Source organism: Pan paniscus, chromosome 20, assembly GCF_029289425.2.
Source record: "Pan paniscus chromosome 20, NHGRI_mPanPan1-v2.0_pri, whole genome shotgun sequence".
NCBI lineage: Eukaryota > Metazoa > Chordata > Mammalia > Primates > Hominidae > Pan > Pan paniscus.
Window position 1 is genome coordinate 45,374,617 of NC_073269.2, and position 21,523 is coordinate 45,396,139.

Sequence of the window (21,523 nt, forward strand, 5' to 3'; positions counted from 1 at the left end):
TTAGTTCATTACATCCATTCATTCACTCATCTAATTCTCACAACTCTCTAAAATACGTCAAATATACAGCATGGTTTATTATCCCCATTTTGCAGATGTGGAAATTGAGGCACAGAGAGGCAAATGGCTCACAGCTACTCAATGCTGGAGCTGGGTTTAAACGCAAGCTGTCTGTCTCCAAAGCCCTGGCTTTTTTCCATGGATGTCATCTCTCAGATTGGGTAAAGTAAACCACACAATGGAATATTATGAGCCAGTATCAAAGAATGCTTAAAAGAGTCCAGTAAAAATAACGTCAGACTGTGGTATGACCGTGATTCAGCCCAATTCCTGTGTACAAGAAAAAATGCTCCAAGCATTCTCAATGGCCACTGAGTGATTGAATGAAATCTTTTGTAAATAATTGTGGTTATTATCTATGGCGCTCTTTCTTGATCAGCCCCACCCCGTGTTACACGTTTTACTTGCTGTATCTTTCCAAGCACTTGCAAAGTAGGCACTGTGTATCAGTTTTAGATATTAGGTCACTGAGGCTAACACAAGAGCAGACACTCACCCAGGGTTACCCAGTCACAAAGTGGCAGAACCAGAATTCAAACCCAGGTTTGTGGCTATGTACAGTGACTCACGCCTATAATCCCAGCATTTTGGGAGGCTGAGGTGGGAGGATTGCTTGAGGACAGGAGTTTGAGGTCACAGTGAGCTATGATTGCATGATTACACCAATGCACACCAGCCTGGGTGACAGAGTGAGACCCTGTCTCCAAAAACAAAAACAAAACCCAGGTTTGTTAGTTCCTTGAGCCATGAAACCTCCCTGGCTCTTTCTAAGTTTTCAGTAATGAGATGTGAATATTTTCTTTTTTCTTTTTATTTTTTGAGACAGAGTCTGACTCTGTCGCCCAGGCTGGAGTGCAATAGTGTGATCTCAGCTCACTGCAATCTCCGCCTCCTGGGTTCAAGCGATTCTCCTGCCTCAGCCTCCTGAGTAGCTAGGATTACAGGCGCTCACTACCATGCCTGGCAAATTTTTGTATTTTTGGTAGAGATGGGGTTTCACCACGTTGGCCAGGCTGGTCTCGAACTCCTGCCCCCGTGATCTGCCCACCTTGGCCTCCCAAAGTGCTGGGATTACAGGCTGGCCAATGATGCTACTATTTTCATAATGGAGAAATAGTTTTTAAAGAAGAAGTCTCCTTAAGAAAGTAGACTCATTTATTTTTATTTTATTAGCTATGTGCATTACTTTGATAAAATTTAAAACCCTAACTTACACCGTACACAAAAATCAGTTCCAGATAGATTGCCAACCTAAGGGTAACTCACATGAGAAAGCTATTGGAAAATAACAGAAGAGGCCAGGTGCGGTGGCTCACTCCTGTAATGCCAACAGTTTGGGAGGTCAAAGCAGGAGGATCACTTGAGTCCAGGAGTTCAAGACCAGCCTGGGGAATATGGCAAGACCTTGTCCCTACAAAAAAATTAACAAAATTAGCTGGGCGTGGTGCACGCACCTGTAATCCCAGCACTTTGGGAGGTCGAGGCGGGTGGATCACCTGAGGTCAGGGGTTCGAGACCAGCCTGGCCAACATGGTGAACCCCCCGTCTCTACCTAAAATACAAAAATTAGCCGGGCATGGTGGCAGGCGCCTGTAATCACAGCTACTCGGGAGGCTGAGGCAGAATAGCCTGAACCCGGGAGGCAGAGGTTGCAGTGAGCCGAGATCGTGCCATTGCACTCCAGCCTGGGCAACAGAGTGAGACTCTGTCTCAAATAAATAAATAAATAAAAATAGAAATAAACAAAATTAGCCAGGCATGGTGGTGGTGCATGCCTGTGGTCCCAGCTACTGGGAGGCTGAGGTGGGAGGATTGCTTGAGCCAGGGAGGTAGAGGCTGCAGTGAGCTATGATGCCACTGCACTACAGCCTAGGTGACAGAGCAAGACCCTTTATCTAAAAAATAAAATAAAATAAAAATAAATAAACCAATAAAAATGGACAACCCAGTAGAAAACCGGACAAGACACTTGAACAAGCACATCACAAAAAGGATATCCAAAAGGCTGATATGCAAATGAAGAGATGTTCAATTTCATTACTCAGCAGGGAAATGCAAATTAAAACTACAATGAGCTACCTCTACACACCCACCAGAAGGACTAAAAATAAAGCACCTCACAATGCTTTATTGGTTCCAAGTGTTGGCAGCGATGTGGAACAATGGAAGTGTTCTAACGTGGCTGGTGGGAGGAGAAGAAATACCACTTTGGAAACCTCTTTGGCTGTATCTACCAAAGATAAAGATACATGCACCTTATGACCCAGCCATCTTATACTTCTAGTTTACATCCAAGAGAAATGTGTATATATGTTTAACAAAATATGTACTAGAATGTTGATCACAGCACTATTTGCAAAAACCGAAAAAAAAGGAAGTAACTCAAAATTCCATTGACAATTGGTTTTGATAGATAAACCAACTGATAAATAAATTGATAAATAAACCACTGATGGCTGGGCACGGTGGCTCACGCCTGTAATCCCAGCACTTTGGGAGGCTGAGGCAGGAGGATCACCTGAGGTCGGGAGTTCGAAACCAGCCTGGCCAACATGGTGAAATCTTATCTCTACTAAAAAATACAAAATTAGCTAAGTGTGGTGGCGCATGCCTGTAATCCCAGCTACTCAGGAGGCTGAGGCAGGAGAATCGCTTGAACCTGGGAGGCGGAGGTTGCAGTGAGCCGAGATCACCCCATTGCACTCCAGCCTGGGCAACAAGAACGAAACTCCGTCTCAAAAGAACAAAACAAAAACAAAAACAAACAAACAAAAAACCACCATTGATACATAAATTGGGGTGTATTCACACAATGGAGGGCTGCTTGGCAATGAGAAAGAAAATGGGTTGCAATTATGCGCCCAACTCAGATACATTTCCCAATCATAAAGTTGAGTGAAAGAGTTAATCCTGTATATTTCTATTTACGCCATGTGCAAAAATAGGCAAAATGAAACCACTGTGTGTAGGGAGGTGTACTTAGGTGGGGAAACCAAAGTCAGGTAAAAGTTAAGTGGATTTCTTCATGGGAAGGAAGAAAGCTGTGCTGGAGAGGAAGCAGGAGGGGGCTTGGGGGAAGGCGATAAGATTATTTTTCTTGCACCCGGTTGGTGGTTACACAGTTGTGTTCACTTTGTCATATTTATTCAGTGGGACATTTATGTCTCATTACTTTTCTGCATGTATATCACATTTCATAATTTAAAAGGTTTAAATCGACTGGGCACAGCAGCTCACACCTGTAATCCCGGCACTTTGGGAGGCCGAGGTGGGCAGATCACTTGAGTCTAGGAGTTCGAGACCAGCCTGGCCAACACAGTGAAACCCCGTCTCTACTAAAAATACAAGGCCGGGCGCGGTGGCTCACGCCTGCAGTCCTAGCACTTTGGGAGGCCGAGGCGGGCGGATCACGCCGTCAGAAGATCAAGACCATCCTGGCTAACAAGGTGAAACCCTGTCTCTACTAAAAATACAAAAAATTAGCTGGGTGTGGTGGCACGTGCCTGTAGTCCCAGCTACTTGGGAGGCTGAGGCAGGAGAATGGCTAGAACCCGGGAGGTGGAGCTTGCGGTGAGCCGAGATCACACCACTGCACTCCAGCCTGGGGGACAGAGTAAAGTGACTTAGAAAACTAGGCTTATTAAAACTCTGCCTTACAAACTGGGCAGACTAGATGTCTTGGTAATAATTAGAAGATTATTATCAATAATCTTCTAATTATTATAATGATAATAATTAGAAGATTATACGGGGGCACTTGCTCTGTGCTAGGCACTGTTCTAAGGGGTTTATTATTTAATCCTTGCAACAACCCTATAAGGTGCTACTATTGTTCCCATTTCACAGATGGGGAAACCGAGGCACCGTGTGGTTAAATCACTTGTCTAAGTTAGTCAATGCTGAAGATAGGTTTATAAGCAGGTCATCTAGCCCCAGAGTCGATGCTCCATTCCCCACCGCAAACTTATACCTGAGCTATAAGCCCTCATCCGCCAGTCAGGGTCCAACCAGAGGCAACTCCAGTGGGCTCTTTTCACCTGGGCTGGTGGTTGGGAATTCAGGAGCTACGTGAACTTGGATAGGGGAAACTTTTTTTACCTCTCCTTTTACTACACTTTAATCTAGCAGTTCTCAAAATGTGGTCTGGGGGCACCTGTGGGTCCCCAAGACCTTTCTCAGGGGCTAGTGAGGTCAAAAGTATTTTCATAATGATATTAAGACATTTGTCCTTTTCATTCTCCAGAGACTACCTGACCTGTGATAATGTCATCACTCTGATGGCTAATAGAAATATATGCATGTATATTCATGTGTTTTTAAAACTTCTCGTTTTCAGCCAGGTTCATGCCTGCAGTCCCAGCTACTCGGGAGGCTGAGGCTCGAAAATTGCTTGAACCCAGGAGGCAGAGGTTGTAATGAGCCAAGATCGTGTTACTGTGCTCCAGCCTGGGCAACAGAGTGAAACTCTGTCTCAAAACAAAAACAAAACACACACACACACAAAACCAAAAAACAAACACAAAAACAAAACAACAACAACAAAAAAAACCCCCAACACCTTGTATCACAATAGCACTGGTTTCCTTTGTATTTCTGTGTATTTATATTATGCATGTAACGACATGATCCTGAGAAGGGCTTGACCAGCTTGCCATAGGCATCTTTAGCACAAAAAAGCTTAGGAACCTCCCATTCTGGACTAACTAAGAATAAGGGGAGGTTATAATTGGGGGCCACAGGAGTGGCAGGTACTCAAGTTTGGTTATGAGAGCTACTTTCGTTATATTTTAGGCTGTATTGGAGACTCTGGAAGCGGGAAGAAAAAAAAAAAACTCAAACAGTGCAAAGGGCTCGTTTTGATTTTCCCACACTCCTAGTGCCAATTTCTGAAATTGGTGTCCACAGTCAGTAGAAGCCTATGTGCTCTGAATTTACAAAGCCAAGTGGTGGCGGGTCATTGTATCTGCAGTCAGGAAGGGGAAACGACTGGAAATCCGGGCCCCCCCAGTTCTTCCCTGCTTCTCTTTTTGTGGCAGCCGCTCCTCACGTTCAAACAGATTGCAAAGGTTTACAGGGGAGAACCCTAACTTGTTCCCTAGACGTCAGTTTCTGGAGTTCATGCATTAATACGATTAAAAAGAACAGCTGATTCTTATCCAGCCCTTACTCTGGGCCGGGCCCTGTTATCGGCATGAAATTTCATGCAACAACTCGTTTACTCCTCACAACAGCCCACGAGGTATATACGAGCATCACCTCCTTTTTACAGGTGAAAAAACCCAAGGTCCAGCGAGGTTGAATAACTCACCTAGGTCGCACAGCTCAGAAAGCCCACTGCAATTCCGGGATTCTGGTTTTGTTTTCAGGTTGCCCCGGGCTTCTGAGGAGGAGTCAGTGGGCTCAGCATGGAAAGGAAGGAAGCCGGAAGAAATTGCGAGGAAGATGCAGCGAGGCTGGAAAGGTTGGGGATCCCCCAGTCCTGCACACCTGGGTACCTGGGGATCGGGCAGGGCCAGGATAGGGGCCGGTGTCCGTGCCCTGGGGCTCCCCAGCTGATGAGTGGGCGCCTGAGGGACGAGCGCAGGCTTACCTGCCTGGGCTCTCACCTGGTGGCCGGCTCAGAGGTGGCGCCGGAGACGTACCATAACCTTCCTGGGTCCCCCTTCCCGCGCCACGCCCTGGGGGGGTGGGCGGGTGGGTGTGGGGCGCCCAGGCAGGACCGGCCGGACCTGTGGGACCCGGGGCCCTGGCTGTCTAGGGAGGCTGTCACCCCGAGGCGACCGGCTCTTCCGGGGCTGGGACGGCTGTAGGCGGCAAGAGGCCTCGGCACCCGCGAACTCATAAATACCGGGGCGGCGCTGGTGGCGGGAGAGGCGCGTGCGGGCAGCCGGCGCCCCCGAGGGTGAGCCGGGGTCCGGGAGGGCGTCCCCTTTCCCGGATGGTCCCGACCCGGCTCCATCCTGGCAGCTGGAGACGGAGCTGGAGCAGGCGGGAAAGCGCTGGAGAGAAGGGGGGTGGGTACAGATGGGGGAAGGGCAGGGACGCTGGGGATGGGGAGAGAGGATGCGGCCGCTCTGGCCATGATGGGCTCTAAAGGATCTGGGGGTGGTGTGGGAGGATTGGGGTCACTAGGAGCAAAACAGAAGGCTAAGGATGGAGTAGGGAGGCGAGGTCCCGGGGGCAGGCGGGAATGCTTGGAATCTCGGGAGTAGGTAGGAGAACTGGGGTTTCTAACAGCAGGATGGAAAGCTGGAGATGGGGCTGCGGAATGCAACCTCCTACACAGCCTCCACCCCACTCCCAGACCCCCAGCACTGAGAGTGAGCTCTGGTTAGGAGCAAGGCTCTGGAATCAGGCCCTCCTGGGTTCAAATCCTGGCTCCATCCCATCCTAGCTGTGCAGCTGAATCACTCAGCTGCTCAGTTTCCTCATCTGTGATATGGGGATGATAATGCTCACAGCCACCACTTCATAGCAATGTCGTGAGGCTTCCGTGAGTTAATCTATGTCAAGCGGTTGGCACACTGTGAGTGAGGCTCAGACAGCTCTGCTGCTGTTCCTTAGCGATTCTTATTTTTGGTTTCTCTCTCCAGCACCTGGATAACCACCCGTCTTGAAGGAGACCTCCCTGCCCTCCTGCCTCTGTTGTCCCCCAGAGCACTGCCTGATCATCCTCTGTTCCCCATCCTCCCAGCCCTTCCTGCTGTACCTGTGGGGAGCTGATCTCCTCAGTCCCCCTGCTTTTCCCCTGTCTGCCATCACCACCCCACCACCATGCACCCCCTTCCTGGCTACTGGTCCTGTTACTGTCTACTCCTGCTATTCTCCTTGGGAGTCCAGGGGTCCCTGGGGGCTCCCAGCGCTGCCCCAGAGCAAGTCCATCTGTCTTACCCAGGTAAGTGTCCCTGACTCATTTCTATGCCTCTCCCAGAGAGGCCCAGCGGTGCTTCGTTGTTTGAGGGTTCAGGAATCCCACACTGTGAGCCCCTAGGCAGGTGGCTCATTCCTCCTGAGCCTCCGTCATCCACCTCTGTGGAATAGGAAGTACAGGCTGTGGAACACCTGGAAGTGTGGGGAATGATCATGGTGCTCAGCCCACAGAGAGTGCTCCCCTGCTCTCAAAAGGGGACCGCTGCTGTCCTTGTTCATTGCATCTCTGTTGTGTTTCCGGGACCTGGCACGTTTGTTCGTTCATGCACGGTAGGCCTCAGAGCCAGTTGTGGAAGGAACCAGTGGATGAATGATAACAGAGCTGCGTTACCCAGCCCCTTCTCCATCCCTCTTCTCCTCTTCCCCACGAGGCTGACTGCCTCCCGATCTTTGATTAGGATCCTTCCACTGTGGGGGTAAGAGCTTGGACTCTGGACCATTGGCACCCAGACCACGTGGGTTAGAATCCCAGCTTTGCTGTGTACCTGCTGCCTGATCTTGGGCAAGTGGCTTAACCTCTCTGGCCTCAGTCTCCTCATCTGGATAATGGGGTAATATTAGTACAACCTCATGGTGAGGTGTAAATGAGTTGCTACCTGTAAAGGGGCAGAACTGAGGCTGAGTGTGGGGGCTCACACCTGTAGTCTTAGCAGTTTGGGAGGCTGAGGCGGAAGGATCACTTGAGCTCATGAGTTTGGGACCAGCCTAGGAAACATAGTGAGACCTCTGCCTCTTAGGGAAAAAGAAAAAATCTTAGACAGGTGTGGTGGCATGCACCTATAGTCCCAGCTACTTGGGAGACTGAGGTGGGAGGATTGCTTGAGCCCAGGAGTTCAAGGCTGCAGTGAGCCATGATTGGCCACTACACCCCAGCATGGGCAACAGAGAGAGACCCTGTCTTTAAAAAAAAAAATGTTGTGGAGGCCAGGCACAGTGGTGCATGCCTGTAATCTCAGCACTTTGGGACACTGAGGTGGGTGGATCACTTGACCTCAGGGGTTCAAGACCAGCCTGGGTAACATGGGTGAAACCCCGTCTCTACAAAAAAATTAAAAAATTAGCTGGGCATGGTGGCTCACGCCTGGTCTCAGCTGCTTGGGGAGCTGAGGCAAGAGGATCGCTTGAGCCCAGGAGGCAAAAGTTGCAATGAGCCAAGATCATGCCATTACACTCCAACCTGGCTGACAGAATGAGGTCCTGTCTCAAAAAAAAGGGGGGGAGGGGGACACAATGGAGCTTGGCATGTAGCAGCAATTTCCATACACTTTAAATCTCAGGACTGTTTGTTTTACACTGTTAATCTCAGGACCATTTTACACTGCTAAAATTTATGGAGAACTTCAAAGAGCTTTAGTTTATGTGCATTATAGCTAGCAATATTTACTAAATGAGGTATTAAAACTGAGGCATTTAAAATTTTTTATTGTCATTTAAAATTAACAATAACAAACACCTTCTGTATTAATGTATATGATATTTTTAAGGAACAAACTGTATTTTGCAAAAGAAGAAATTGAGTGAGGAGAGTGGCATTGACTTGCATCTTTTAAAAATCTTTTATTTATTTATTTATTTTTGAGACAGGGTCTCGCTCTGTCAACCAGGCTGGAGTACAGTGGCACAATCTTGGCTCACTGCAGCCTCCGCCCCACAGGGTTCAAGTGATTCTCCCACCTCAGCCTCCCAAGTAGCTGGGATTACAGGCACCCACCACCCCATACTTGGCTAATTTTTGTATTTTTTATACAGATGGAATTTCACCACGTTGCCCAGGCTGGTCTTGAATTCCTAAGCTCAAGCGATCCTCCAGTCTCGGCCTCCCAAAGTGCTGGGATTACAGACATGAGCCACCGCGCCCCGCCTAAAATCTCTTTAGTATCTGGTTTGGTAACTGACAACTGGATTCTCCTCAGATCTGTTTTCATTTTAGTCTGTTGTGATTTGTTGTTTTGGATTTTGCCTGTGAAGAAAATCTGTTCTTGCACAGACATGTGGTTGAAACAGGGAGAAAAGTTGCTTGTTTTTTGACACAGGGTTTGGCTCTGTCAGGGTTTGGCACTGGAGTGCAGTAGCACAAACATGGCTCACTGCAGCCTCAACTCCGAGACTCAAGTGATCCTCCCACCTCAGTCTCTTGAATAGCTGGGACCACAGGGGCATGACACCATGCCCAGCTAATTTTGTTTTTGTTTTTTTTTTTTTTTGAGATGGAGCCTCACTCTGTTGGCCAGGCTGTAGTGCAATGGCATGATCTTGGCTCACTGCAAGCTCCACCTCCTGGTTTCAAGCGATTCTCCTGCTTCAGCCTCCCAAGTATCTGGGATTACAGGCATGCACCACCACACCTGGCTAATTTTTGTATTTTTAGTAGAGACGGGGTTTCACCATGTTGGCCAGGCTGGCCTCGAACTCCTGACCTCAAGTGATCCACCCACCTCTGCCTCCCAAAATGCTGGGATTACAGGCGTGAGCCACTGTGACTGGCTCTAGTCCTACTCTTTTCTATCTGTGCCAGTTCCTCAGTCATTCCTTATCTTTCCTTGTTTTTCATGTCTTTTACATCTTCAAAGAAGATAGTTTCTTCTTTTTTTTTAGATAGGGTCTCACTCTGTCACCCACGCTGGAATGCAATGGTGCAATCATAGCTTACTGCAGCCTCTAACTTCTGGGCACAAGTGATCCTCCTGACTCAGCCTCCTGAGTAGCTGGGACTACAGACGTGCACTACCATGCCTGGCTAATTCTTTTTATTTTTTGTAGAGACAAGGTCTCACTATGTTGTCCAGGCTGGTCTTAAACTCCTGGGCTCAAGTGATCCTCCCACCTCAGCACCCCAAAGTGCTGGGATGACAGGGGTGAGCCACCATGCCCAGCAGAGAGAGGGTTTCTTAAAGGTTAGTTGCAATGTGGAATCAGAAACCACATGAATGAACTGGCTTGGCATTTGCCAGCCTAGTGACCTTGGACAAAGCGCTTTGCCTGGAGGCCTCTGTAAAAATGGGAAAGGCAGTAAAAACCCATCTCGTAGTGCTGCTGTGACAATCCAGTGAGATCATGGCTGTCCTTTTTCAGCCTACACAGTAACAATGGCAAATACACTCTTATAAGTGCTTTAGACGGATAACTCATTCAACCTGGTATCAACCTTAAGCTGTAGGTACCATTGCTACTCCCATTTGACAAGAGAGACTCACAGCAGGGAAAGAGTCTGACCCCAGTTCACACAGCCTGGGAATCTGAATGCCGGCAGGCTAGCTCAGAAGCCCACGATCTTTGTGGGTTTGTTTGTTTGTTTGTTTGTTTGTTTGTTTTGAGACAGAGTCTCACTCCGTTGCCCAGGCTGGAGTGCAGTGGTGTGGTCTTGGTTCACTGCAACCTCTGCCTCTCAGGTTCAAGGGATTCTCCTGCCTCAGCCTCCCGAGTAGCTGGGACTACCAGCGCGCATCACCATGCCTGGCTGATTTTTGTATTTGTATTTTTGCATTTTTTTTTTTTTTTGAGTCGTAGTCTCACTCTGTTGCCCAGGCTAGAGTGTAGTGGTGAGATCTTGGCTCACTGCAACCTCTGCCTCCCAGGTTCAAGCGATTCTCCTGCCTCAGTCTCTCAAGTAGCTTGGACTACAGGTGCATGCCACCACACCCAGCTAATTTTTGTATTTTAGTAGAGACAGTGTTTCACCGTGTTGCCCAGGCTGGTCTTGAACTCCTGACCTCAAGTAATCCACCCACCTCGGCCTCCCAAAGTGCTGGGATTACAGGCATGAGCCACTGCACCCGGCCCCTAATTTTTGTATTTTTCAGTAGAGATGGGGTTTCACCATGTTGGGCAGGCTGATCTTGAACTCCTGACCTCAAGTGATCCACCCGCCTCGGCCTCCCAAACTGCTGGGATTACAGGTGTGAGCCACTGTGCCCGGCCTGTTTTAAAACTTTTAAATTTTGTACTACTTTTAGATTTAGCAGAAACATTCCAAAAATATTACAGAGTTCCTGTCTCCCCTCACTCAGTTTCCCCTGATGTTAACATTTTACGTAACCATGAACAATGATTAAAACTGAGAAATCAAGATTGGTACAATCCTGTTAACTAAACTACAGATCTCATTTGAATTTCACCCATTTTTCTACTAATGTCCATTTCCCCTTCCAGAATCCGATCCAGGATCTCGCATTGCATTTAGCTGTTGTGCCTCCCTAGTCTCCTCCCATCTATTAGTTTCTCAGTCTTCCCTTGTCTTTCATGCTCTTGGTATTGCCGAGTACCGATCAGCTATTTTGTACAGTATCTCTCGTTTGGGATTTGTCTGATACTTTCTCACCACTGGAATTAAGTTATGTATTTTTGGCAAGACTATCATAGATATGATGTTGTGCCCTTCTTGGTGCATGATACGAAGGATCAAGATGTGGCTGTGACTTATTGCTGTGACTTATTGATGTTGACCCTGATTGTTTCATTAAGGAGGTGCCTGCTGGGTTTCTCCACTATAAAGTAATTATTCTTCCCTTTGTAGTTAATAAATATCTTGAGGGAGATGGCTCAAGACAATGCAAATCCCATTTCTCCTCAATGTTTGCTCACCAATTTTAGCATCTTGTTAAAAGATCCTGCTGATAAGTGGATCTTATCGGCAACAATTAGTGTGGTGTTTGCCTAATGGTGATTTTCTAATTTTCTAATTCCCTCCTTTTTTTTTCTTTTTAAATTTTATGACTTTTGTTTTGTTTTGTTTTTGAGACGGAGTCTTGCTCTGTTGCCCAAGCTGGAGTGCAGTGGCACAATCTCGGCTCACTGGAACCTCCACTTCCCAGGTTCAAGCAATTCTCCTGCCTCAGCCTCCTGAGTAGCGGAGATTACAGGCGCACGCTGCCATGCCTGGCCAAGTTTTTGTAATTTAGTAGAGACGGGGTTTCACTGTGTTGCCCAGGCTGGTCTTGAACTCCTGAGCTCAGGCAATCTGCCTGCCTCATCCTCCCAAAGTGCTAGGATTACAGGCGTGAGCCACTGTGCCCGGCCAATAACTTTTAATTAATTAATTAATTAATTTTGAGACAGAGTCTTGCTCTGTCACCCAGGCTGGAGTGCAGTGGCGCAATCTCAGCTCATTGCAACCCCTACCTCCCGGGCTCAAGTGACCCTCATCACTTCTTCCTCTTGAGTAGCTGGGACTACAGGGATGCACCACTATGCCTGGCAATTTTTGTATTTTTGTAGAGACAGAGTTTCACCATGTTGCCCAGGCTGGTCTGGAACTCCTGGGCTCAAGCAATCCACCTGCCTCAGCCTCCCAAAGTGTTGGGATTATAGATGTGAACTACTGCGCCCAGCCTCCCCACTTCTATTTTTTTTTTTTTTGGTCTATTGTTCCTACTCAATATAGTAGCTCCTTCCATCTAATTGAAATTTTGTTATAAGAAAGAGCTGTCCCTCCCTGCTCCCTTTATTACTTTATTCAATGATTTATTTACATCATGGACTCATGGATATCCATTTTATTCCATGGGTGAAAAATCTGATGTTATGATTGTCCCAGATTTGGTCTCTCAGAATTCCTTCAGATTGCGTTCTGTGTTCTTACAACAAGCCTCCATCATTTGTGAGCACTTCCTCACTTGATGACATCACAAATGATTCCGGGCTCCTCTTGTGTATTTCCCGTTCCATCCTGGGAAGCACCTATTTCCCACAATAAGTTCTAGTTTCTTTTCTTTTCTTTCTTTTTTTTTTTTTGAGATGGAATTTTGCTCTTGTCACCCAGGCTGGAGTACAGTGGCGTGATCTCAGCTCACAGCAACCTCCGCCTCCTGGGTTCAAGCGATTCTCCTGCCTCGGCCTCCCAAGTAGCTGGGACTACAGGCGTGCACCACCAAGCCCAGCTGATTTTTGTATTTTTAGTAGAGATGGGGTTTCACCATGCCGGTCAGGCTGGTCTCGAACTCCTGACCTCATGATCTGCCTGCCTCAGCCTCCCAAAGTGCTGGGATTACAGGCATGAGCCACTGCGCCCAGCCCTCCAGTTCCTTTTTATTGGAGTATTTAGAAACTAAGATCTGGGCACTAGGTGTGCTCATTGCCACTGGGATGTCATTGCTTCTAGTTCCTCTCAACAAACACAGCGAGGCAATACATGCATGTACACGAAGCTGCATATTCACACATCTATGTTTGAATCTGTATAAAAATTAATTACCTGGTTGGCCACGGTGGCTCAGCACTTTGGGAGGCTGAGGTGGGTGGATCACTTGAGGTCAGGAGTTCAAGACCAGCCTGGCCAACATAGTGAAACCCCATCTCTACCAAAACTACAAAAAATTAGCCAGGCGTGGTGGTGTGTGCCTGTAATCCCAGCTACTCAGGAGGCTGGGGCAGGAGAATCACTTGAACCTGGGAGGCGGAGGTTACAGTGAACCAAGATCACACCACTGTCCCTCCAGCCTGGGTAACAGAGCAAGACAACAACTAAAAAAATAAAAAAATTGAATTACCATGAGATCATACTGATATCCCTGATTTCAGCCCAGCACCATGGGTTTATTTTAGCCTTATCTTTCCTTATTTGTAACTTCTTTCTCTAACACTCAGAAACTTCACTCTTACTGTCTACAATATATTTATTTGTTCAATCCTAGTGTATACATAAAGCATGCGGTGGCTCACACCTGTAATCTCAGCACTTTGGGAGGCAGAGGCAGGTGGATCACCTGAGGTCAGGAGTTCAAGACCAGCTTGGCCAACATGGTAAAACCCGGTCTCTACTAAAAATACAAAAAATTAGCCACGTGTGTTGGCAGATGCCTGTAATCCCAGCTACTTTGGAGGCTGAGGCAGAAGAATCGCTTCAACCCGGGAGGCAGAGGTTGCAGTGAGCCGAAATCGTGCTATTGCACTCCAGCCTTGGCAACAAGTGCGAAACTCTGTGTGTGTGTGTGTGTGTATATATATGGCAGTTGCAGAATCATTTACAGGTGTGCCTGTGAGAAGCACACGATGCCAAGGTGACAGCCTTTATGCACAGTCCTTTTTGTCTTTTGTCTTATAATAATACCCAGTTAGGACACTGTTTCTTGCAGTTATTATTCTTCCTCACCCCCTTCCATGTGGTTATGTTATGCTTTTTTAAAATCTGGTTAGGTCCACTTTATTAGTGTTTCTATTCCATATTGGGTTCCCCCCACACCCTGATAGTTTTAATTATTTATTTTGTGGGTGTGTGAGGGAAATGTGAAACATGACTATAGTTCCAGGAGTCAAAATTATACGAAAAGCCTGACTCAGACAAGTGTCTCTGTTTCTTCATCCCTACTACTCTTTCCCATTCCTCTTTTTTTTTTTTTTTTTTTTTTGAGATGGAGTCTTGCTCTGTCACCCAGGCTGGAGTGCTGTGGTGTGATCTCGGCTCACTGCAACCTTCGCCTCCCAGATTCAAGCGATTCTCCTGTCTCAGCCTCCTGAGTAGCTGGGACTACAGGTGTGTGCCACTACACCCAGCTAATTTTTGTAGTTTTGGTAGAGATGGGGTTTCACTATGTTGGCCAGGTTGGTCTTGAACTTCTGACCTCAGGTGATCCACCTGCCTTGGCCTCCCAAAGTGCTGGGATTACAGGCGTGAGCCACCGCGCCTGGCCCCCGTTTCTTTCTTTTCTTTCTTTCTTTCCTTCTTTTCTTCTTTTTCTTTCTTTCTTTCTTTCCTTCTTCCCTCACTTCTTTCTTTCTTTCTTTCTTTCTCTCCCTCTCTCTCTTTCTTTCTTTCTCTTTCTTTTTTTTGAGACGGGGTCTTGCTCTGTCACCCAGGCTGGAGTGCAGTGAGTGGCACAATCTCAGCTCACTGCAACCTCCGCCTCCTGGGTTCCAGTGATTCTCCTGCCTCAGCCTCCTGAGTAGCTGGATTACAGGCACGCGCCACCCTGCCCAGCTAATTTTTATAGTTTTAGTAGAGACCGGGTTTTGCCATATGGGCCAGGCTGGTCTCGAACTCCTGACCTCAAGTGACCCAACTGCCTGAGCCTCCCAAAGTGCTGGGATTGCAGGCATGAGCCATCGCGCCCAGCTAATTTTTGCATTTTTAGTAGAGATGGGGTTTCACCATGTTGGCCAGGCTGGTCTCAAACTCCTGGCCTCAAAGTGATCTACCCACCTCGGCCTCCCAAAGTGCTGGCATTACAGGCATGAGCCACCATGTCTGGCCTCCTCTTTTCTTCTACCTCATTTTCCACTCATCCCCTGTAAGTAATTCATCTCTTTAGTACCTGGTGTACCCTTTCTTTATTTCTTTTGTACAAATGAACAGAGACACCTGCATATTTTCTATACCCCCTTACATTAAGGGCAGCTAACTATACTCTTATGCACTTTGCTTTTTTTGGTTTAACAATATGTCCTGGAAACATTTCATAGCAGTTCTTGGAACTTGTCCTCATTCTTTTTTACACCATTGTGTGGATGTTATTGAGTCACTTTCCTAAATATGGGCATTTAGGTTGTTTCCCGTATTTTGCAATTACAAAGAGTACTGCCATAAATAACCCTGAGCACATGCATTTTTGTATGGCTGGAGGAAGAACTCTTAACATTACACTACACCACATGGTATTTTTAAAACCTTGACTTGGGTGCTAACATTTAAGAATTTGAAGCTATCACTTCAAAATCTGGATTTTCGTATCTATCTATATACGCTCCTGGGATATAAAAACCACTGTGTAAAGATATGTTGCAGGCTGGGCGTGGTGGCTCACCCAAAGTGCTGATCCCAGCACTTTGGGAGGCCGAGGTGGGCGGATCATGAGGTCAGGAGTTCGAGGCTAGCCTGGCCAACACGGTGAAACCCTGTCTCTACTAAAAATACAAAAATTAGCCGGGCATGGTGGCACGCACCTGTAATCCCAGCTACTCAGGAGGCTGAGGCAGGAGAATCACTTCAACCCAGGAGGTGGAGGTTGCAGTGAGCCAAGATTGCATCACTACACTCCAGCTTGGGCGACAGAGGGAGACTTAGTCTCAAAAAAAAAAAAAAAAAGATGTGTTCTAGAAGTCAATAGAAAAGCCGGGCACATGTTCACGCCTGTAATCCCAGCACTTTGGGAGACCGAGGAGGGAGGGTTGCTCAAGTCCAGGAGTTCAAGACCAGCCTGGGCAACATGGCAAGATCCCATCTCTATGAAAAAAAAATTAAAAATCAACTGGGCATGCTGGTTCATGCCTGTGGTCCGAGCTACTCAGGAGGCTGAGGCGGGAGGATCACTTGAACCCAGGAGGCAGGGTATATTAGTTTTGATGCTGTTGATAAAGACATACCTGAGACTGAGAAGAAAAACAGGTTTAATTGGACTTACAGTTCCACATGGCTGGGGAGGCCTGAGAATCATGACAGGAGGTGAAAGGCACTTCTTACATGGTGGTGGCAAGAGAAAATGAGGAAGAAGCAGAAGCAGAAATCCTTGATAAAACCCTCAGATCTCATGAGACTTATTCACTACCACAAGAACTGCCCCCATGATTCAAATGATCTCCCTCCACGTACCTCTCACAACATGTGGGAATTATGGGTGTACAATTCAAGATGAGATTTGGGTGGGGACACAGAGCCAAACCATATCATTTTGCCTCTGGCCCCTCCAAATCTCATGTCCTCACATTTCAAAACCAATCATGCCTTCCCAACAGTCTCCCAAGGTCTTAACTCATTTCAGCATTAACCCAAAAGTCCACAGTCCAAAGTCTCATCTGAGGCAAGTCAAGACCCTTCCACCTATGAGCCTGTAAAATCAAAAGCAAGCTAGTTACTTCCTAGATACAATGGGGGTACAGGTATTGGGTAAATACAGCCATTCCAAATGGGAGAAATTGGCTAAAACAAAGGTGTTACAGGGCCCATGCAAGTCCAAAATCCAGCAGGGCAGTCAAATTTTAAAGCTCCAAAATGATTTCCTTTGACTTCAGGCCTCACATGCAGGTCTCACTGATGCAAGAGGTGGGTTCCCATGGTCGTGGGCAGCTCTGCCCCTGTGGCTTTGCAGGGTATAGCCTCCCTCCTGGCTGCTTTCACAGGCTGGCATTGAGTGTCTGCAGCTTTTCCAGGAACACAGTGCAAGCTGTTGGTGGATCTACAATTCTGGAGTCTGGAGGACAGTGGCCCTCTTTTCACAGCTCCACTAGGTGGTACCCCACTAGGGACTCTGTGTGGGGGCTCCAGCCCCACATTTCCCTTCTGCACTGCCCTAGCAGAGGTTCTCCATGAGAGCCCCACCCCTACTTCTGCCTGGGCATTCAGGCATTTCCATACATCTTCTGAAATCTAGGCAGAGGTTCCCAAACCCCAATTCTTGACTTCTGCGCACCTGCAGGCTCAAAACCATGTGGAAGCTGCCAAGGCTTGGGGATTGCACCCTCTGAAGCCACGGCCCAAGCTCTATGTTGTCCCCTTACAGCCACAGCTGGAGCAGCTAGAATGCAAGACACCAAGTCCCTAGACTGCACACAGCACAGGGACCCTGGGCCCTGCCCATGAAACCATTTTTTCCTCCTAGACCTCTGGGTCTGAGATGGGAGGGGCTGCCGCAAAGGTCTCTGACATGCCCTGGAGATATTTTCCCCATTGTCTTGGGGATGAACGTTCATCTCCTCATTACTTATGCAAATATCTGCAGCCAGTTTGAATTTCTCCTCAGAAAATGGGATTTTATTTTCTATCCCATCATCAGGCTGCAAATTTTCTGAACTTTTATGCTCTGCTTCCCTTTTAAAACTGAATGCCTTTAACAGGACATCTTGAATGCTTTGCTGCTTAGAAATTTCTTCCACCAGATACCCTAAATCATCTCTCTCAAGTTCAAAGTTCCAATAATCTCCAGGGCAGGGGCAAAATCCACCAGTCTCTTTGCTAAAAGATAACAAGAGTCACCTTTGCTCCAGTTCCCAACAAGTTCCTCATCTCCACCTGAGAGCACCTCTGCCTGGATTTCATTGTCCATATCATTATCAGTATTTTTGTCAAAGCCATTCAACAAGTCTCTAGGAAGTTCCAAATTTTCCCACATTTTCCTGTCTTCTTCTGAGCCCTCTAAACTGTTCCGACCTCTGTCTGTTACCCAGTTCCAAAGCTGCTTCCACATTTTCAGGTATCTTTTCAGCAACACCCCACTCTACTGGTACCAGCTTACTATATTAGTCCATTTTCATGCTGCTGATAAAGACATACCCAAGACTGGGAAGAAAAAGAGGTTTAATTGGACTTACAGTTCCATATGGCTGGGGAGGCCTCAGAATCATGGCAGAAGGTGAAAGCCATTTCTTTTTTCTTTCTTTCTTTCTTTTTTTGAGACAGACAGAGTCTTGCTCTGTTGCCAGGCTGGAATGCAGTGGTGTGCTCTTGGCTCACGGCAACCTCCATCTCCCGGGTTCAAGCGATTCTCCTGCCTCAGCCTTCCAAGTAGCTGGGACTACAGGCACATGCCACCACGCCCAGCTAATTTTTGTATTTTTAGTAGAGATGGGGTTTCACCATGTTGGCCAGGATGGTCTCGATCTCCTGACCTCGTGATCTGCCCACCTTGGCCTCCCAAAGTGCTGGGTTTACAGGCGTGAGCCAATACACCTGGCTAGTGAAAAGCATTTCTGACATGGCAGTGGCAAGACAAAATGAGAAAGAAGCAAAAGTGGAAACCCCTGATAAACTCATCAGTCCTCGTGAGACTTATTCACTACCATGAGAACAGTATGGGGGAAACCACCACCTTGATTCAGTCTCCCACTGGTCCCTCCCACAACACGTGGGGATTATGGGAGTACAATTCAAGATGAGATTTGGGCGGGGACACAGAGCCAAACCATCTCACTGAGGTTGCAGTGAACCAAGAATGCGCCATTGCACTCCAGCCTAGGCAACAGGGCAAGACTCCTCAAAAAAAAAAAAAAAAAATTAGCTGGGCATGGTGACATGTGCCTGTGGTCCCAGCTACTTGGGAGGCTGAGGCAGGAGGATCGCTTGAGCCCAGGAGGCCAAGGCTGCAGTGAGCTAAGATGGCGCCACTGCACCTCCAGCCTGGGCAATAGAGCGAGACCCTATCTCTAAGAAAAAAAAAAAAAGTCAATAGCTTTGCTGGTACTGGGCCTGTTTCCTGCTTGCTTTGTGGCTATTGCCAGATCTGAGTGATGGCTGCCCCTTTGAGATAGGGCAGGGTCTACAGTCTTGGCCTCCAGACACCCAAGCTGGCAACCCTTAAATGATATCATGTGTGTACAATAGTTGGCACAAGACCTGCACACAGTAAATAATGATATTAATAATAATACTCATTCCCCCATATAACCCTAAGTGTACTAGGTACTGTTTCACGTGCTTTATTTATATTTATTCATCTAAGCCTCATAACAACCATATAGGGCAGAGACTATTATTTTTCCGTTTTACAGACAGGAAAACTGAGACTCAGAGAGGTGAAGTGATGTGCCCCAGGAAAGCTCAGCTTAGAAATGGCAGAGCTGGCTCATGCCTGTAATCCCAGAACTTTGGGAGGCCAAGGTGGGTGGATCACCTGAGGTCAGGAGTTCAAGACCAGCCTGGCCAACATGGCAAAACTACATCTCTACTAAAAATGCAAAAATTAGCCAGGCATGGTGGCACATGCTTGTAATCCCAGCTACTCGGGAGGCTGAGGCAGGAGAATCGCTTGAACCTGGGAGGCGGCAGAGGTTGCAGTAAGCTGAGATTGCACCACTGTACTCCAGTCTGGGCGGCAGAGTGAGACCCTGACTCAAAAAAAAAAAAAGAAAAGAAAAGAAAAGAAAAGAAATGGCAGAGCTGGGATTGAACTTGGGCAGTTCCGGAACCTGTGTCCTTAACCACTAACTATTCAACAGTGGTCAACGCCCCTCACTTTTTCTGCACATCCCTCCCACCCTGCCCAGGCTTCACTCCCGGTCTACCCTCTGTCCCTTTCTCCCCAGGTGAGCCAGGCTCCATGACTGTAACTTGGACCACATGGGTCCCAACCCGCTCTGAAGTGCAATTCGGGTTGCAGCCGTCGGGGCCCCTACCCCTTCGCGCCCAGGGCACCTTCGTCCCCTTTGTGGACGGGGGCATTCTCCGGCGGAAGCTTTACATACACCGAGTCACGCTTCGCAAGCTGCTGCCGGGGGTTCAGTATGGTGAGAGGGGCCCCAGGCTGAGCTGTTGAGGAGGAATGGGAAGAGGAGTGGGATGCAGACTAGAAGCTACCACTGGCCGGTGGCTCAGGCTGGGCTGGTAACTCCTCTGCCTATCTGCAAGCCTGTTGTATGAGACAGGCTGAAACAGGATGAAAACGGAAGGTGCCAGGGAAGGCAGACCGAAGTGGCATGGGCCAGCCCCCACCAGTCCCCCCATCTCCTCCCCTCCACCAGTCGGGGAAGGATGGGGTTGGAGGGGCGCCCCAGCTGACTGCGACCTTTTCCTTTCCCATTCAGTTTATCGCTGTGGCAGTGCGCAGGGCTGGAGCCGTCGGTTCCGCTTCAGGGCCCTCAAGAATGGGGCCCACTGGAGTCCCCGTCTGGCTGTGTTTGGGGACCTGGGGGCTGACAACCCGAAGGCCCTCCCGCGGCTGCGCAGGGACACCCAGCAGGGCATGTATGACGCCGTTCTCCATGTGGGTGAGGCATCCGCAGGGGCGCGCAGGGACGGTGGGGGGCTCGCGCAGGGACGGTGTGGGGCGCGCGCAGGGACGGTGGGGGGCGCGCGCAGGGATGGTGGGGGGCACGCGGGTCGGGGGCGGTGCTAGGACCGTGGAGGGGACAGGGCTGGGGCCAGTGTGTCTCTGAAGGGACAGGGGATGAGACTGGCTACGGAGACGGTGTCTGTGGCCAACCAGCCTGCCTAGGTTAAAATCCCAACTCTGGCGCTCTTGCCAGGAGCAGGGGTTTTCCCCCGTATATTTTGATTAGAGAGAAAGCTGGTTCCGAGTTCGCAGGACTGTTGTGATGACTACGTGAGTTCGCTTTGCCTCGCAGGGTGCAGGTGCACTTCGCTGTCCTTGTGCTGGTTATTATTATTATTGCTGCTGTTGTTATTTAAGAGGGGGAAGGGAATTAGATGGGTAATGGGGATTGGGAATTGTGTGCTTCAAAGTGCAGACTCTGGAATCAGGCTCCCTAGGTTTTATTTCTACATCTTCACTAGCCAGCTGTGTGACCTGGGTCCTCAGTTTCCCCATCTGAAATGGGAATAATAATAATAATACTCATCTTGGGCCAGGCGCAGTGGCTCATGCCTGTAATTCCAGCACTTTGTGAGGCCAAGGTGGGTGGATCACTTGAGGTCAGGAGTTCGAGACCAGCCCGGCCAACATGGTGAAACTCCATCTCTACTAAAACTACAAAAATTAGCCAGGTGTGGTGGCAAGTGTCTGTAATCCCAGCTACTTGGGAGGCTGAGGCAGGAGAATCGCTTGAACCCAGGAGGCAGAGGTTGCAGTGAGCCAAGATGGCACCACTGCAGTCCAGCCTGGGCAGCAGAGGGAGACTCTGTCTCAAAAAAAAAAAAAAAAGTGCCCATCTTGGC

At 48.2% G+C, this 21,523-nt stretch overlaps 1 protein-coding gene across 10 annotated transcripts in view; it reads left to right on the forward strand.

Annotated features, from left to right (window-relative positions):
* Window positions 1-226: 226 nt before the first annotated feature.
* ACP7 (acid phosphatase 7, tartrate resistant (putative)) overlaps window positions 227-21,523 on the forward strand; it is a 31,827-nt gene continuing 10,530 nt past the window's right edge. For 4 of the 10 annotated variants that reach the window (XM_034944746.3, XM_034944751.3, XM_034944753.3 and 1 more), the window contains exons 1-4: window positions 5,823-5,962; window positions 6,654-6,955; window positions 19,936-20,136; window positions 20,434-20,616. In XM_034944746.3, coding sequence (XP_034800637.2) covers window positions 6,835-6,955; window positions 19,936-20,136; window positions 20,434-20,616 — 505 coding nt within the window. In that variant the 5' untranslated portion in view covers window positions 5,823-5,962; window positions 6,654-6,834. Of the gene's footprint in view, window positions 5,330-5,402; window positions 5,522-5,822; window positions 6,075-6,136; window positions 6,273-6,653; window positions 6,956-19,935; window positions 20,137-20,433; window positions 20,617-21,523 lie in introns of those variants that run through there. The other 6 variants (XM_034944749.3, XM_055103597.2, XM_063600254.1 and 3 more) reach the window with 6 other exon arrangements.